Below are 18,050 nucleotides of genomic sequence, written 5' to 3' on the forward strand. Positions count from 1 at the left end.
TTTGTGCACAAAACAGATCAAACACTTGCAGCAAAATGATAATCAAATGTGACCACAATTAGACGATGATAATATCTCCTATGTTGACACATTTCATAATATTGCAAGTGTGTTTTCATTCATTAACTGTTTATACAGAAACCTCCACTTATGGGTGTCCACAGGAGGAGTTACAGCTGTCGACAAAGACTACATTATATTTGGTTATGATCACTTTATCCAGTGTTTAGGTACTGCTTATAAATGACAAATAAGGGGGGTTAAAGTAAAGCACTGACATTACTTTGTTATGAATAATTCAAGCAACAAATTAGGTTGTTGTTGAGTCACACATTTAGGGAAGGTATTTGTTAAATCCATATCTTATTTAAGACAGTTCTTTTAAAGAGTATCCTGTTGCTCTGAGTGAGAGTTTCTCAACATCTAAAATTACAGTAAAGAAAAGCTTAAGTTTTTCATGAGGACTTTAACTTTGAAATAGCAAAACCGGAAGCTGTGTTAAAGCTAAAGCTGCTGCCTTGATACAGACATCAGACAGGCAACAGTCAGTTATCAGTCAGTTTTAATACATATAAAGAAAAAACTGTTACAAAACATAATCTAAAAATGTGTATTAATGCATTAAATGTTTTATTTTGAGATTTAAAAAAATCCTGCTTCGTTTTGACAGCTGGAGTGAAATCGAGCAATAAGCCTATGTGTCAAATAGAAATAATGCATAGAACCTGTATTAACTCTAAAATAGAATAGAATAAAATCATGTACAATTTTGTTTAGCCGACGAAAACATAAAAACAGCACACAACTCCCTTTACCATATTTAGTTCACTGCTGGATGCCACCAAATGTATAATTGTACTTACTGAGGCAGTAACATGTGTTACAGTCCTATCACGATTTCCAAAAGCCTGAAGTGACGTCATCAAATTGTTTGTTTTGTCTGGCCAACATGGACCAATCCAAACATACATTTACAGTCACATATTAACAAAAGAAAATCAGCAAATCCATACATTTTTATTTTTTTGCCTGATTAAATATAACAGTTAATTCTTTAACAAAGTAGTTGCTGATTATTTCTTTGTTAGTTGACTAATTGATTAATCAGCTAATTACCACACAGCAACCCTGGGGACAAGTATTGGGATTAAGTATTGAAGTACTAATTTTGCAGTGTAAAGAGAAGAGGACTGGGGGTTAATAAAGGGGGCCTGTTCACTCATTTTTGCCCCTAGGGCATGGTAGCAGGTTAATCCGGCCATGCTCGTGATAATATCCTGTGTGAATGCTTGAATTTCTACTCATTGTAGCTTTGTATAAAAACTTTAAAAAATACACAATTTCCATACCCAGCATGAAGAAGAAGAAGAAGAAGAAGAAGAAGAAGAAGAAGAAGAAGAAGAAGAAGAAGAAGAAGAAGAAGAAGAGTTTTATTTTGAAGGCGGTGACCGGAAGTGTAACGGTTTGCTGCGATTGACGCCGCATGCGGGCAGATCGCAACGCATTCCGATGTGAGCGGGATGTAACCGCTGTGCGGGCTGCACGTCTCCAAACCGTCTTCAGTCACAATTTTTGAAGGAATAAAATGTCCAGCTTGAAGGAGTCCAGCACTTGTCCCGACGGCTACAGGGCTCTGAATACAAGTGAGCTGACGGAGCTTTTACAGAACGACGACAAAATGGACCAAATTATTCGCCTCAATGAGACGGTGGGTATCCTCTGTTCCCCAAAGAGCCAAAGTGCCTAGAGGAATTTGCGCTGTGCTAACGGCTGTATTAAATATCTTCTTTCATCTTTAACGACGTGGTTCTGTCGTTTTCCCGCGGTATGTTTGTTTGTCGTAGCTTAAAGAAGAAAATGAGCGTTAAGGTGTTTAGGCTCATCACGTTTGATGTGTGGAGTGTAACGCAAATCCGCTTTACATGGCTCATCGATTGTCTGCGTGGCGAGTGGTCGGATTTTCCAATTCGTTTCCGTAAACCCCGGGCTCCTAATATTTGCAGTGATTTATTAGTTACTGGACCGAAGAGAAAAACACATAGAAATTCATTTTCGCGGTCTTTATAAGTGATTATTTTACTCTACAACCGTTCTTATTGTGCAGGGAACCATCGTACCGTAGTGGTGAAGACCCCAAAACGCGCCGTTATGTGGTTTCAGTCCTAGCGCCGAATTCCGTTTAAACATCCGGCATTGCAGTTTCTTCACCTGTCTGTAGACCTGTACATAAGAGAGAAGATGACCTGAGAGAACATTTGACTTTTTACAACATACTATTAATTTCGGCGTTACTTCAATACATTTGGCAACACCCATTTGAATAAAAATGCAACTTTTACAACTAGTTGTCCTCAGACCTTCTTCCCTCTAAGGATGCTCTGAATGGCGTTGGCGAGCGTAGTTCATTTCCAAATAAAAGCACATTTCTATTGTAGTGAGCTGAGTCCTATTGTACTAGATTTATGCCGAATTGAAGATTGGTTTTTGAGTTTTAGAAAAACATCTAAAGTGAGTTTCTTTCATGAGTGTAGGCTCGCATAGGAACACAGAAAATAAAAATTGCGAGATTTTTTAAGGGAATTCCACGTGCATTAGTCCCTGTGTCAAGAGATGCACGTTTCGGAGCTACACGATGACCTTCCTGGCGTCAACCAATATACATCATCCCCCCCTTTCTTTCTCTCTCTCTCTCTCTCTCTTTCACTCACTCACACACGAGATCTGCCAGGGGTTTCCAAACTTTTTCAGGGGCCCCATTTTCATTAGGTTTGCCTTGGGGATGCTCAAATAGAAATGACTCTCTCAATCAGGATTCAGTAGTCTGTATAGAATTGCATTGCTTTTTAATAGCTGTGGGTGGGGTGATGGCAACAGAGGGTGCAGGGAAACAAATCCAGTGTGGGCAGATCATCATCATACATGTTCACACTGCGCTAACATCTAGGGAGTGAAAATATTAAGAAAATTAAATAACTGGTCCCCACTTTGAGAACCGTTGAACTAACCTTTTGCGTTGCTCTCTTCAATGACAATCTTCTTCCTTTATTTGTTAAGAGAGATGTCGTGTGATTTTTTTTGCAAAGAAACAAAAGAAAGGCATTACTTATTTGCCCGTTTCTTGGCGAAGGATGTGACATTTGAAACCTGGCTCTGTGAATGAATTAGGACGATGGAGCCAAAGTGGTTGAATCTCACTAAGAGGTCATACAGCTCCCCTCAGGGAGCCGAGCAGAGTGACTCAGAGCCACAATCCAGCGAGCTTAGGGGTGTTTCAGTGAGTATTCACCCACGGTCCCGTTAATGTAATAATATGAAACTTGGACATTTTGCTCCCATCTATGTTACTGCAGATAGAATATATCAAAACATGAACCATATGTTGTTGTGGCTCTACAAACTGATGACTTCACAACCCTTCTTTCATCGCCATATGAGCTCTGGGCTCATTAATCTCATGTAAATGATGAATGTTATGTAAACCAGAGTTTAATCATTTGTGGTGATTCACAGTCATGAATGCTGCAGCCTCATTAATAACTGTCCACAGAAGAAGCTACATGTCAGGTCATGAGTATTTTTACTACAATGATCTGAAACATCAGGTTTTGTTTTCAGTGCTACAGGAGTTTCTTCGTTCCTAGAGTTGTGTGAATTTGTAGATAAATATCTTTATGAATCCTCTGAGGCAAAGCCAGTTTACAGGTAGAAATCTATGAGAGAGGAACAAAGGAGAAAAGACTCATTGTGACCTCAAATGCACTGCAGCTGCAGTGCTTTGCTGAGGCTTAGGTGGTTCTCAGAATCACAACAACAAAATGAGATTGGGTAGAAAGCAGAATGAACATGAAGCACTTCCACGGTAGAGCTGGTTATCAAACCTCAGTACATTTTTGGTGCAGACCTAAAAGCGTCTGCAGCAACATGTATTGCAAACTGTCGATTACTGAAAGCTGGCATTGAAAGAGTTTTCAGATTCATAGTCTTGTTTGCTAAGTCTTCATCACATGGGTTTTTTGGAGGCTAAGTTCTTGTATGGCTCGATGGCAATATTTGACGTTCATATCTTACATTAATATGGTAAACTTCACATCCTGTAGACATGGAGTAACATTTTCATTTGTTTAGGCTACGTCCACACTATGACATTTTCATTTTAAAACGTGTTGTATTCACCATTGGCTCCCTGATTCCCCTGAGACCCAACCAGGGAGCGAACGTGGGTGTCTACGTCATTGTTTCCAAAGGTCTGAGTTTTTCCGCCTGTCCCGACTACAACACAACCCTGTAGTTCTGAAACAAAAACAAAGCCAGCAGCGTTTCCAAAGGTCTCTGGGGCTTGAAAACGCCGGAGTAGTTTAGACAGGAGGCGAAAACGTAGCAAAAGAGATGCGTTTTAAAAAACATAGTGGTGTGGACGTAGCCCTTGGAGTCATGTTTCAGAACACCTGATGAATGTAATTTGGATATACCTTTTCTTTTAGCCCTTGTTTTTGGTCTCCACCAACTCCTGAGGGAATCTACTGACTCTTTAGCTGCTAAATGCTCCATATGTTCAGCAGCTTGTCTCTAACTGTGTGTCTGTCGGCTGTTTGGTGCTGAGCAGGTTATACTGTTGACCCAGAATAGTAAATTTGCCATCTGGAAAATCAAAAACAATGTGCTGGAAATTAAATGCTAAAAAGCTCTGTGGAGCTGAGAGGAACTGCAGAGTCCGATGGTGATCATTCACGCCACGCGCGACCCCATTCGCAGTGCACATAGTTATTTGGTACATGGTTATGAAAATATTCACCGTAGCCACTTTAAAATCACCCCAAATGATGCAAGGAGAGAGTTATGGAGCTGGCCATCCACTAGACACTTACAGTACATATCTCTTCATTTCAGTGCAGGCCCTATATTACATGAAGGATTCTCTTTCATGGAAAAGACTTTGCACCCCATCAATTTCATCTCAGACTGACTGTTAAATTGATGCCTTCGGTCTGCAGAAGCCTCATTAGGCCTGGGCCTCATTTAAGATAAAAGAGAAACACCTATTTACTGCATTTCATGTGGTCAGACATGTTGAACCACAGAAAACAACAGTGCTGCTCCTCGTCCTCTCCAAAGCAGAACCTCAGTCCTTCTTAAGTGTCATTTGTTGGGGATGGTAAACACAATCAGCCCTGCTTTACAGCCAATGCATCTAAACACAAAAAAAAAACATTCATTCCCTAAAGACTGCAGCAGTTGTTTGATGATCGGACTAGCCAAAGCAGGAAATGGACTGTCCGTTTTGATTCCTGTTTAAGGAAACTGGACGGATGATTTGGCCGTAAGCCTGAAACGAGCTGTGTTATCTTCATTCTTTGAATGAACAGCTGATCTGTAGTATCTCTTTCTGCACTTGCACAGCCCTTCGCTTGACTACAGGGCACATTCTGCAAATTCCTCTGAACTTGGGACTCAAACATCCCTTTTGATGACCCGTAAAATGTGAGACAGATGCACCGTACAACACTGAATTCAATGAAATGGCCTTCAGGCTCAAAGTAACTGACTGTTGAAAGAAAGCAGTTGAGCAAGAAATGTATCCGGCTGGGCAGAATCACAGGAATGCTGAGACTGATGGAGTAGTCGGAGAGGATTCAGACTTTTACAGTGTGGAGCTCACAAAGTGGCATTGTGTCTGAGGATGAGATACTGAACCGCTTCTTTACAGTGAAGCCATGACAGCACTGTCTGGCAACACTTGAAGGAAGTGGCATTCATTTTTAATAATGTATGGTTTTGTTATGGTCCATGTGACACTCCCCGCCCGTCCCCCCTTATACACATACCCCAACCAGCATGGCGCCTACATCTAACAACGTATTGAAGCTATAAAAGGTCAGAATTGTGACCTTTTTTTTTTTTTTTTTTTTTTTTTTCTTTTTACCAGAAATGAGTTTTCTATTTTACCCCTTTAAGTAACAATCCGATTATATTGAACCCGTATTTGAAGATATTTATGGTAAATCTTTTTTCAGCAGGAGCCATTCAATGTACTTGTAATCTGCAATTGCCTCTTTAGTCGATTAATCAGTCAGTCAACAGAAAATGAATTTGCAGCTATTTCGTTAATTGATTAATCGTTCTAATCTTTTTCTTCTGTCAGCAGTAGAAGATAAAGCAGTCTACTAAGTGGCTTTTAAACACCGAAAACTCATTTAGCCGTGATTCCCTCTTAGCTCTGGCTCGATTCAGACTGTATGAACTCATGCAGCTGTAGTGGGTGTAACCCTGTGTTGTGTTGTGTTGTGTTGTAAAGGGCACAAGAACCACAGGGACTTTCAGCAACTTATCGTAAGGCACCATCACAACTTTCCTGTTGTTGAAAACAAAGCAGACAGTTAAATACTCTCTCTTCATGTTTAACACCATGAGCAGAGTCACTGAATGGTAACTGAACAGTAAACTGTCGCGTTGCAAGCTACTCTGCAGTCCTGTGCTACACATATGTTTGCAAACTTCTCTTCTGATGAACTGATAACGTTAACTTTACACTTGTTCAGGTTAATTTTACATCATGTATACACTTGTGTGTTAAGTCTGTGAAAAAGAAGAATTTCTATTGTGGTTCCCAAAGAGCTCAAAGTAGCTGAAGAAAATTATGCCATTATGTCCCACAGACCAAAATGACGTCTTTAATTTCTTTTCTTAGTCCAAAAAAAACTTTTCTCTACTGCAGTTATATTTGAGAAGCTGAAACAGAAATTATTTAGATATTTTTGCTCAAAAAAGACTATTGGATTAATATTGAACATATTCCCTCCAAAATAAAAGTCTGCCTAATCCACGTGCATGTTACAGGACTTTCTAATGTCCAGGTCACAATTTAGCACAACAACATACGCAACTACCCAGCTGTATCACATGCACGATAAACTAATGAAACTGAATTTTCATCAACAGAAAGAAATTACTTTTTTGACTTTGTACTTGTGTTCAGTTTCAGGACCTTCAAGTGGACAGGGAGACGCTGATGACCTCCAACCGGAGCTTGGCCGAGGAGAGCCTCGCCCAACGACCCCGCCTTAACAACGGCAAACTCCAGCTGGCGGAGAAATACCGGGAACTGTCCAAACTGGCAACCAAATGCTGGGAGAAACAGAGTCAGCTTGGTGAGTTTATCCCACCACTAAAGAGACAAAGAGGAAGGGTGGGGGTGGGGGTGGGGGGTTTGTTCTGGTTTCATATAGATAGGATGCCAGTCAAGACATAAATCAGGAGGAGTGTGGTGGTGATGAGAAGGTCACTGGTTCAAATTGCAGGACAGGATGGGTAAATATGTCCCGGCTAAGTGAAAGGCTGGAATCTCTCATTTTTCTGATGATGGCACTGCTTTCTATTTGACCTTAAACAGCTGACTATCGCTGCAGTCCTTTTTTATTCCAAATGACCACACAGCTTTCACAAGGTTTTATGCAGATTGCAATGAAAACAAACCAAAAGAAGAAATCGCAGAAAGCCCAAGAAAAGGTTGCATCTGAACCGCTAAAGGTTAAAACTAATTATACGTGATATCCCACAGTGGCTCCTCATTGTCTTCCCTTGTCATTTGCAGTAAGACGCACAGCCTTCTTTACTGAAACATTTGAGGCATGGAAAGCAAAAATAAATGTAAATCACTTTTGACTCACTGTGACACTCTCGCTAGTTCAGACAGCAGGAGAAGTTTCACATCAGAATACAGAGAAAGCTTCAGAGTGTCAGTGAGACGAGCCTTCAACTGCTCAGCGAAAGCCTCAGCATGACTGGAGTTTGGTCATGGGAATGAAATGGAGCATATCAAATGCCAGCAGGAAGCTTGCAGCAGTTGTCAAGGAATTTGCGGGGTGAAAGGGGCCTTGTCTTTGTTTAGGCAAGTCATGCTTTTGACGGGGTGGCTATAGGGCAGCACCAGAGGATGTCTTCTAAGCCTTGGCCCTAAATTTTTAAGCCTCATGGGCAAACTGTAGAAATTCCTTACAGTGTAGGAGCCAAGCCAAGAGCAGGTGATAAAATAAATCCATCTGCATTAATTTCCAGAGGTAATGTCAACTGCTACTTATTTATAACTGCGAGTGTGTGCTTTTAATGGAGCAGGCCCAGCGCTTGGTTTACACTCATGAAAAGTCATTGCCAGGTTCCTGCCTCAGTGTGATGGAAGTTGGGAAGAATGTTAAACTTCCTGTCAATGTGCGCGCCTTACACAGATGCTGTCCCACCTCCCCAGCAAAGCAGGATGGGCGGGGGTCCGTCCTTCCTCTGCGAAACATCTGATTCTCATTTGGCGCAACGAGGGAGAGGGTGAAAAAAGGTGAATGAGGAGGCTTTTGCTTGAGGCGAGTAATCTAAAGAGAGAAAAACTATGGAGTGGATCAAGGCCGACAGCTGTATTGTTTGATACATCCTGCTGTTTGGTGGATGGCGCTGTGACCGGAGAAAGCTGGCAGAGTGTGTTGTGGCTCCCAGGTGGAGATGAGACCTTGAGTGTTTCTTAATGTATACTCCAGACTGTTTCTCAAAACTATTATTGGCATCTGTTTCTCTCTGCTTCCTCCTGTTGCTACACTGATGGCTAAACATTGGCTCTGGCTTTTAAACTTTTGAGTAGTGATGCATTTAACCGACGTTGTTTTTCTCCCATTACTGATTCCTATACACAAACCTGGGGCGTTGGCCAATACCATGTACTTATTGATGCCATTGCTCTTTCATCCAAATGAAAAATCTGTAAACATTGCTTTAACGAACTGATTCAAAGGACACTGGATATTGATTTGATCTTGAGCTTCGATTTGATTTTAAACACAAAGTACAGAATCTATTCGATTCCCGATGATTCAGTTATAGGGAACAAGGTGGGAGGCGGGGCTACACTACACAGAACACAGTGCTTCTCTCAGCTGCAGACACCAGAGTATAAGCCGCAGGTGATCTGTTTTAAGGTGATCTGTGACTCGAGTTTTGCTTCCCTGAATATAAAATTGTGTATAAATTGTAAACACATTTTCAGGATTTATTTTCCTCATCAAATACAAAACGGCTAAAACATGACACATCTACACCCTTTAGGCCTACGTGTGCAAAACTGTTGGGCAAGAATAATAAAAACCTTGCACCATCTAAGCAGGTGTCATCTTTATGCATATTTTTAATGGATCTGCCAGTGTTTCAGTCTGCTGTATGGGGAGCGTTACGGATTAAGTGTCATCTATGACAATGATGGGGAGGGGTGGTGGATAAAACGGCAACTGTGTGCAAGTGTTGTGCAACACGTGTGGATGATGCTAGGGGCAATACTTCCAATATGATGAACCATTTGTTCATCTACCTTCTCTCTCTCTCTCTCTCTCTCTCTCTTTCTCTCACCTCAGCCAGGTGTCGCCATATGTCTCCACTTCCTGTATCCGTTGTTTCAAATTAAAATCCTTCTGCAGACTTGTGTGATTCATGACATTGCAGTGGCGGCAATCATTTTGAAAAAGCTTTAGTTTGTGATGCTGTTGACATGTATTGGTTTTTACTGTCCACCTCCTTCATGTCAATGAGCTCAAAACAGACAGAACAAAGACACTCAAACTGATAAAAAACAGTGTTAATACTTCTCATTTAGTCTTGATGCTTATGTTTTTTTTCTTACTTGACTGGATAATGGGTCAAATATTGACAACATCAGATCACTGTGAGATATTTTCAGCACGGCTACAGTGCTATTTAAAACATCAATACACAGTGTCAAAATGTGTGTCACTAATTATGGATCAAGGAGCAAGAGCCTCTTTCAAGATGTTGCACTGAATATTTATACCGTTAGAAATCCATGTGAAAACAGTAATAGATACCAATATTTCAAGTGCAGCCACAATAAGTTGTTTTGAGTTATGTCCACAATCACAGGCACACATCAGTGCTCACAAAATAAGTGGCTAGTTAACTGTATTTATGTCCCTGTGGCCACTTTTGATTCCTCAGTGGGTGTTGGAAAGCGTTCTTCTGGAACACAATGACCCTACTTAGAACAAAAAACACAATTCTGAAACTAACACAAAAGAAAAAGGTCACAACACTGACCTCCCCAACCGTCTCAAAAACAGGAGAAAAAGGGGTTAAAACAAAATGGCAGCTCTCCCCTACAGGGCTTCTTGGCAGGCTCTAACCACTACGAATCAAATCATTTAAACAATTTGACCAAATGCAGATCCTCAGTCCTTACATAGTCAAGGTGAACTGATCAGCTGCCAGTCCTCCGATGCCACTAATAATCATGAGGAGGAAGGATCAAGAGTTGAGGCTTACAGAACCTGAGGAACAGCACAGATCAAACTCCTTACTCATTGTTAATGCTGTCAGATGTTTGAATTCAGTGTCAGGTTGCATTTGAAAGAGGAAGCAGGGCTTTTACCGTCATACAAAACATGAAAATGAGGCATGACTTTGGCAGCTTTGTAACAACTTTAACACCATTTGTCAGCTCTGTAAGCAGAACAGCCTCGTGTTTGGCTCCTGGCATCGGTTTAGTGAAACCAGTGTAGGTAGACTGTGGAATATCGTTTGATGCTATTGATTGTTTTCAGCTGTTGGACTGCTGCAGTCTGCTGACAGCGGCTAGACCTGCACCTTTTGTCTATTACAGTTCTTCTTTAATCTCCGGTAATCCATGTGCCAATCTGTGTTTCGCATTAAAGGAGCATGAAAGTGCAAAAAATGAAGTTGAACCTTTACCCACTGACCACACAGCAAACGTTCTTCACACCCACTTGCTCTGCACAAACTGGGGTCAGCAGCTGTAGATCCTGCTACAGGACTGGACTTGCTATGTCTTATTTTCATACTTTCATTTGTGATGTTGGGTGTGGTCATCAAAATGGGATTTAGGGTTTGTTTGTTGTCATCATACCAGATCTAAGTGAATGGAAGGTGTGAGAGAAGGCTTTTATGTTCACTTCCTCTGGGATCGTATTTACCCGGCACCTCTGCAGCCAGAGAACAAAGTGCATATGGTCTCTATAACTGAGCGTTTTTGTTGGGGACTTTTTGAATAAAAGGATTACACCCTTTGACTAAAAGTCAACATATCACATCAGGGTTTGAAGGGTGAAAAGGACTTGAATGTTCCTTCTTGTTCCTCAGTGTTTGATACAGACTGTGTGCTGTAGATTTAGACATTTATGAGGTGTTTTTCTGTCAGGACAGATTCACTTTTTGAATCCGTGAGTTAGCTCAGTGTCTGATACATATTTTAGGGCCTCAGACTGAAAGTGGTGTCAGAGGATACACGGAGCAAGTGAAGATGTGCAGGGTGTTACTTACAGTTGGTAGCAGTTAGGTGAAGCTGTCAGGCAAAGCACAGGGGTAGAGTTTCTTTCTACTGCAGCAAAGAGGCAGGATTCAGCACAGACACCTCCAGCTTGGGTGTGCAGCTCAGTGAACACAACTGGCCGTGTTACGTCACATTGAATTTATTTAGCTGATGCTTTTGTCCAAAACGACTGAAAATAAATATACTCAAAGGGAACAAGAGCTGGTTGTTATTTAATTAAAACTGGAAGTGCAGCCCTTTTCAAATAAACATTAAAGCATAAAGCGCATTAAAGCAGTGTGAATTGCTAAGGGCTTTTTTTGTTTTCTGGTCACGCTAATGGTGTACCTGTATGGGTGGCAGTGTTTGTCAGTCCACCACTTTGCTTCAGACTGAAATATCTCAAAATCCATTGAATAGATTGCCATGAAATTTGGTACAGATGTTCATGGTGCCAGGACAATGAATCCTACTGATGGTGATTATCACCTGACTTTTCCTGTAGAACCGCCATGAGGTTTTTGATGATGTTTTGTGTTTGAAATGTCTCAGCTTTCATGTTTCATCCAGTGCCATTACAGGTGTTAACGGCGTGGCCCATCAGTAAACTAAGCAGCTAGTAATGTTATTAGGTGAAAGGAGTCTCTTGTGCTTCAGAGTGGATAATTGCAACACTGCAGCATCTGAGAAGCAGTGTGTGGAAGTATTTTGGGCTCTACTACGCAGTAGAAATCTGCGGACTCACCTGCTAGCTTGCCACCCAAATGAGGCAGTGGAGGCACCACAGACGAGCAGCGCAACAAACTGCACGTCATTCACACTTCATTTGAGCTTGATTTTTGGAAAAAGTGACACCCCTACTGCACAGTGGGGGTATCATTTATGGGATAACATGCACTCTACACGGCCCTTCCCCGACCAACAATAGAGTGACATGGACGAAAGTGCATGAGGACTATGGATATCCAAATGGGAGGAAAACGGGGCAGAATCCTTAAAATGGATTGAATATAAAGCTGTCAGAGGACGTCTTCCATTTGAAGAAACATAGATCCTGGCATTGGACGGTTGTCTTAAAGCCAGCATTAATCCCATGAGCAGCACTGACCATGACTGAACACGCTGAGGAAACCTCATCAACCCACAGAAACTCAAAACGACACAAAGTCCAAGGAAAAAAAGATGTCATGGTGCTGATCACAGTGTTTGATTGACAGAACTCACCACAGCAGTGAGTAAATGGAAGGAACAGATGGTGGAAAAAACAGAGGCTGATATTGTCTGTCATTCTGATTTCAGATTTTTTTTTTGTTTTCTTTTCTCTCACTGGTGAGCGTGGCATTATTCTGAATCATCTTAAAATCGCCAAAGTGTTACTCTCGGTTTGTAGCGCTTCATGTGAAGCTGTGAAGCTGTTATCACACTAGTGTTGGAAGTAACAGAAACGCTCTCAGGTTGCCGTGCTCTGACGCTGTGGTGGAGAAGACGAACGTGAGGCTGGAGAGCTGCAGGGGTGTAATTCACTGCTGATTCGCTGGCTAATTTTCAAGCCTCTCATACATTCATGCCCTTCAAGGCCCCATCTGTAATACTGTGACATATTTGTGTATAATCAGCAGCAGATCGCTCGCCCGGCACATTGAAACTGCATTTCTTCACTTGATTTCTCAGGACTATCCAGTACAGTAGAGTTAGCAGCTTTTCAAGGGGGAAACAATTGTGTTCATTATTATCGACCCATGGCATCTCCATGTTTGTGCTGTTTCCAACTTGCACTCCATCAGTCACTCACTGATACGTAGCAGCCTCTGACTCTGATGTTAGCCGCAGGTCAGCTCATTGTTGAACTATCTTGTCCACATCTTCAGTGCGTTTATTCACTCTCACCAAACTCAGTGTCGTTCTCAGATGTGTTCAGCGAAAAAGCTGTAAAAACCCAGAGCAAACAAACAAACTCCAGACAGACAGAGGTAGCTGGTGAACATACCCTCTTAACAACAAAATTAACACGTATTATTTAAACGTGGGTAAACCCGCTAAAAAGCTGATTCGCTCCTTTAACACTGCCGAGTTTGCTATAGACGTAGAGCACACGCACAGATGCAAGAGAGGAAGAGTGAGTTGTTAGCCGCCATGCAAACTGCCAAAAAAAAGATCTGTCACGTCTCATTCCCGGGTTGGAGCTCCTGTAAGTGTTGCAGCCTCCGTGTGAGAAGCTTTGATAGGTGATTGTGCGTTTTTGAAACTTATTTCAGGGCTGCAGCTCATTCTTTCATCCCAGAGCAGTGTAGCCACAGTATTTCTGGTTTAACAGCACCGTGCTGGGCAGGTGTCAGGTCTGTTTACTGTGTTGTGCTCTGATAGATGTCACAGCATGGAAAAGGGGCTAAAATTAGCATGTTCACCCGGGTGAGCCAAATACCCACGTCTACTGCAGAGTCATTTGACCCAGGAGTGAATGCCAGTGCCAACAAAAGCCAGATGTTAGCAGGTCTTAGCAGGTTTTTCAGCCAGTGTAGAAGTGGCTAAAGTGGAGCATTTAGCAGATAAAGAAGCAGATATTTACCTTAAGTGTTGGAAGAGACCAAAAACAGAAATAATATCAACTTAAAAGGTGATGATATGTCAGTCTTGTGTTCACAACGTGTTTCTGCCGTCCCTAAGTGGCCCAAACATCTTGCAGATTTAAAAAATAAAAGTATATACAAGCATGAGTTTGTGACATTACAACTAGTTTGGAGTCATTCATGGTCCAACATCCACAGTGAGTGGATGAAATGGAAAATTCAAGATTTTTCACTGATGAAGGAGGAAATTAATAACAAGAATTTAACTTTTTTTTGTAGATAAAGTCATATTGGACACAAATTATTATTCAAAGCACGTTTTTTATATGTATGGAGGAGATACGCATAATGACAAGACTGTTGTTAATACAGGTGAGTTTTCCTGAAATACACATAATAGCTTTTTCTCTTCCACGGTGATGCCCATGAAAAGAGATGAAAGTGATTGTATGAGGAACAACACCTCTGCACATCTGCTCAGCCACTACGTAAAGTCATTTTGTAAAGTTACAATAATCTGGCAATCACTTCTTTTGAATCCTATGATGACATGAAACTGCCTTTTGATGGCATTGGGTATACAGCACATATGGCACTAGGCAGCTGCATTCAGGGACCATATTACAACAGAAACAGGTGATTATAAGTAGCAAAAACGCCTTTAAATTGGGCCAATTTCAGCTTCTTTCTGCGAGCTGCATCTAAGACAGTTTCTGCTGTGTTGTATCTCGGTGGAAGCCTTGCCAGGCTCCATTAACATGTTGACATCAGCTGTTTGCCGCGAGGTTGCTGCTCAGTCCGCCGTGCATTCACAGTAACTGTCACATCGATCAGTGTCCTCGAAGAACAGTATGTAGGTTTTGACTCCACATTGTCTCAGATCACCGTGGAGGATTTTAATGCCGACTCTGAACCTGACCGGACCGGACACCTTGACAGTCGGTGCTTTAGGGACGTCCGTGCCTGACGGTCGATCCGATTATTTTATTGTCGGGAACAGTCTCTTCAGCTTTTTATTTACGGCAGACTTGTCGCAGCCCAACCGCATGATTTTTGAAACATGATTGGTGTGGTCGGTCCAGGCTGGAGCCGGGTCACAGCACAGGACTGAAACATGAAATCGGGGCTGGCAACAGGCAATGGCACGGTTTCATCTCAAAGGGCAAGAGAAAGAAAATGAAACGGCTCCAATTTATAAATATATTTTACATTAGAAGAAATATCTTACCCAATCCTGTTCACCTTGATAAGTTACATTTCTATTAAAACTAAAATTTGAACATATCTGTATGAAACCATTTAATATAAATATACTTCCCAGCATTCATAAGCTTAAAGTTCCCCAGAAATCCCTCTTATTTATATTATGAAAAAGTTCCACAATGGAGGCTGTTGTGTGTCTCTAAAGATTTTATACATGTCCGAGGTGTCAGAAGGTTCCTCTTGTTGTCGCTTCCTTTGACAGGTTTTAATAAACATAAGTTTGTTGCCTTGAGTTTTCTCAGCATTTTCTTTTTTTTAACAGTGCAGAGGGTCAGTTCTTAAATCAAAGGGAACTTTTTAGGAATTATTTTACAGTCAAACTGTCGCCCGCTCTGTTTCCTCTCCCAGGCGGCGGCGGCAGCAGCAGCAGCAGCAGTGTGTTCGCCTCGGCTCCTCATCGTCTCATATCTGCTCCCAGGCAAAATGTGTTACTCCATCACCAACACCATTCACTCGTTAGCATGAGCCTCCAGCTCCACCGCCCCCGCGCCCCCCCACATCATTCCCCACCTCCTAAAATGTAGGGCACATACAGCTGCTCTAGGAGTATTTGTTTTCCTGGCTGTCACCTCGCATTACACCCCCATCTCCCAGCATGTGCAGTGTGAGGTCATGAGCAAGGCCATTCCTTAGTGCACGCTCGCTTTTTTACTACAACAGAGTCGATGTTCACACAACAGTGGCCAGAACACTAGAATAATGGATTATTAATACTAAGGTGATGGCGTTAAAGTAAGCAGAACATACTGGGCAGCATCAGAGAAGAGGTTCGTTGTAGCCGTAATGTTTTCTGCTCAGGAAACTTCTTCTTTTTTAAGTGAATTTATCTCCTCCAAAGATCTGGGTGAATTATTTGACTGCGAAAGAAACTGCATTACCGTACTTCAGTGACACCAGGGAACATTTAAAGAAGAACATCTTGAGTGGAAATGCAGCTGCCTGCACACGTTGTCCATTTTCTCTCTATCTGTTGAGATGGGGGGTAGAGATTTCCCCCAAGGGCTTAGAGTTATTAGAGTCATTACTGTGACCTTTATTTGCCCCACAATTTCCACTGAACCCAGTCTGACTTGTGGGGGGGGGTTAGTGTGGCTACCACAGCGTTTCTTGCAGCGACAAGACACACTCTGCAGTCAGCTGGGTCAAAGCCTGTTAGTAATGATGACCGACCGCCGTCCCCAGGAGGTGAACACATGCTGTGTGTGTGCGCTGCACTACATACATATTTATCAGGCAGGATGTGCACATTTCTGCTTGTATCCGGAGGGTGTCAGTTAGACATGGCATTAGTGGTGTTTCCTGTATGTAAGCAAGTGTAGGGGTTTTTATTTTTATTATTACATAAGCAAACATGAGGCCACCAGAAATCCAATTAAAAGCTACCTCTTAATGGATGATTTCATTTTATTACAACTTGGGTCTTATTGTCATAGTTTGGTCTTTCATTACCTTCAACATTGCCAAGATAGATATTCTTATTTTTCTATTAATAATTGTGCTCCAGGGTAGTTTATGTCTTTATTACAGGGGGTTTTCAAAGTCTTACTATGATGCCATGAGTTAGTCTGTGTGCTTTTTTTTGTGTATATTTGTAGTGGCACCATTAAAAGTATAGAATTGGATATTATCAGCTTCTATTTGCGATGGGTTTATAGACAACTATCTATGTACTGATATAAATGATGGTGAAAAGCTACAAAAATAAGCCTCAAGTTGAAAGAAAACATCGAATTATTCTTTAGAGAAAAATTGGGAGCTTTCAGTTTTCATCATCGTCTCCTCTCAGGTTGCTGACTGAACGTGTCACAGTGACAAAGTTCAGCCATCATGTCACTGCTTGCTGGTTCCTGATCTAATGTTGATACGAGCTGGTCTGAATGTTCGGGGGCAGAATTTAGTTGAGGCAGTTTCTCATGGTTTGTGAGCTGCTGCTGCTGCTGCTGCTGCTGTTGAATCTTTTTTGTTTAAGGCTCACTGCATTTTTTATTGTATTGACATGGACATAAATAATTAAAATATGGTGTGTGTGTGTGTGTGTGTGTGTTTGTACTTACATGAACAATGAGCTCCTTGGCAAAATATAATGTCAAAGACAGCTCTTTGAAAAGACTGCTTAATTGAAACACTTATCCTTAATTATTTGTATCTTAAAGCTTTATCGATCATTTTGCTGCAAACAGGAGAAAATCTAAATGGTGTATCTGAGAAAGTAATATGAGGAGATGGCAAAAATGAGACTCCGTGGTCAAACCAAACTAAGACCAGCCTCCCGAAATAGCTCAAAGTTGAATATTTACAGCCCCTGTTTTCCCTTTTTTCTAGCCAACAACCGTCCAGCCCATCACCACCATCTCCTCGTCAGCACATACCCTGAAGGCTCTTTGTGATTTGGAAAATAATTTTCACTGCTGCGGTTACTTGGTTACTGGATTTTTTTCTCTTCCAGTGAAGTCATACCTCATCTTCCTCCCTCCGCATTCATCAGTGATGTCTCTCTGTCGTTGCAGACGCTCGCGTCCAGAAGAACGGCCTGCAGACGGTGCAGAACCTCCTGCAGGAAGAGGTGGCACGTGCTGAGGAGCATTCAGAGGTAAAAAAGACAGCACAAAACAAAAACAATAGCTCCTAAACTAGAGCTTCTTTCTTCTTTTTCTTTTTCTTGCTGAGAATAAAACAGTCTTTCATCATGTTGGTAGCACTGTTGTGGATGGTTCCTGAAAAGCCTGCTGTCTAGCTGACAGCCCACCCACTTCTGTGCAATCTGATCCCTAAAGACATGAGGAATATACATACAGTGAGCAATCTACCGACATCTGAGAGGAATCAAACCTGCTTCCATCATAGCAGCCTCTACAGAAACTCTTTTATAGTATATATATATATATATATATATATATATATATATATATATA

The 18,050-nt window shown here is 41.6% G+C and overlaps 1 protein-coding gene across 1 annotated transcript in view; it reads left to right on the forward strand.

Annotated features, from left to right (window-relative positions):
- Positions 1 to 1,360: 1,360 nt before the first annotated feature.
- vps37d (VPS37D subunit of ESCRT-I) overlaps positions 1,361 to 18,050 on the forward strand; it is a 30,814-nt gene continuing 14,124 nt past the window's right edge. Inside the window, exons 1-3 of the mRNA XM_023430922.2 lie at positions 1,361 to 1,708; positions 6,974 to 7,145; positions 17,646 to 17,728. Of these exons, the coding sequence (XP_023286690.1) occupies positions 1,586 to 1,708; positions 6,974 to 7,145; positions 17,646 to 17,728 (378 nt within the window). The 5' untranslated portion in view covers positions 1,361 to 1,585. The remainder of the gene's footprint in view (positions 1,709 to 6,973; positions 7,146 to 17,645; positions 17,729 to 18,050) is intronic.

The sequence above is a fragment of the Seriola lalandi genome, unplaced genomic scaffold (assembly GCF_002814215.2).
Source record: "Seriola lalandi dorsalis isolate HSWRI2012SDOR001 ecotype SW California unplaced genomic scaffold, Sedor1 jcf7180002054914, whole genome shotgun sequence".
Taxonomy (NCBI): Eukaryota; Metazoa; Chordata; class Actinopteri; order Carangiformes; family Carangidae; genus Seriola; species Seriola lalandi.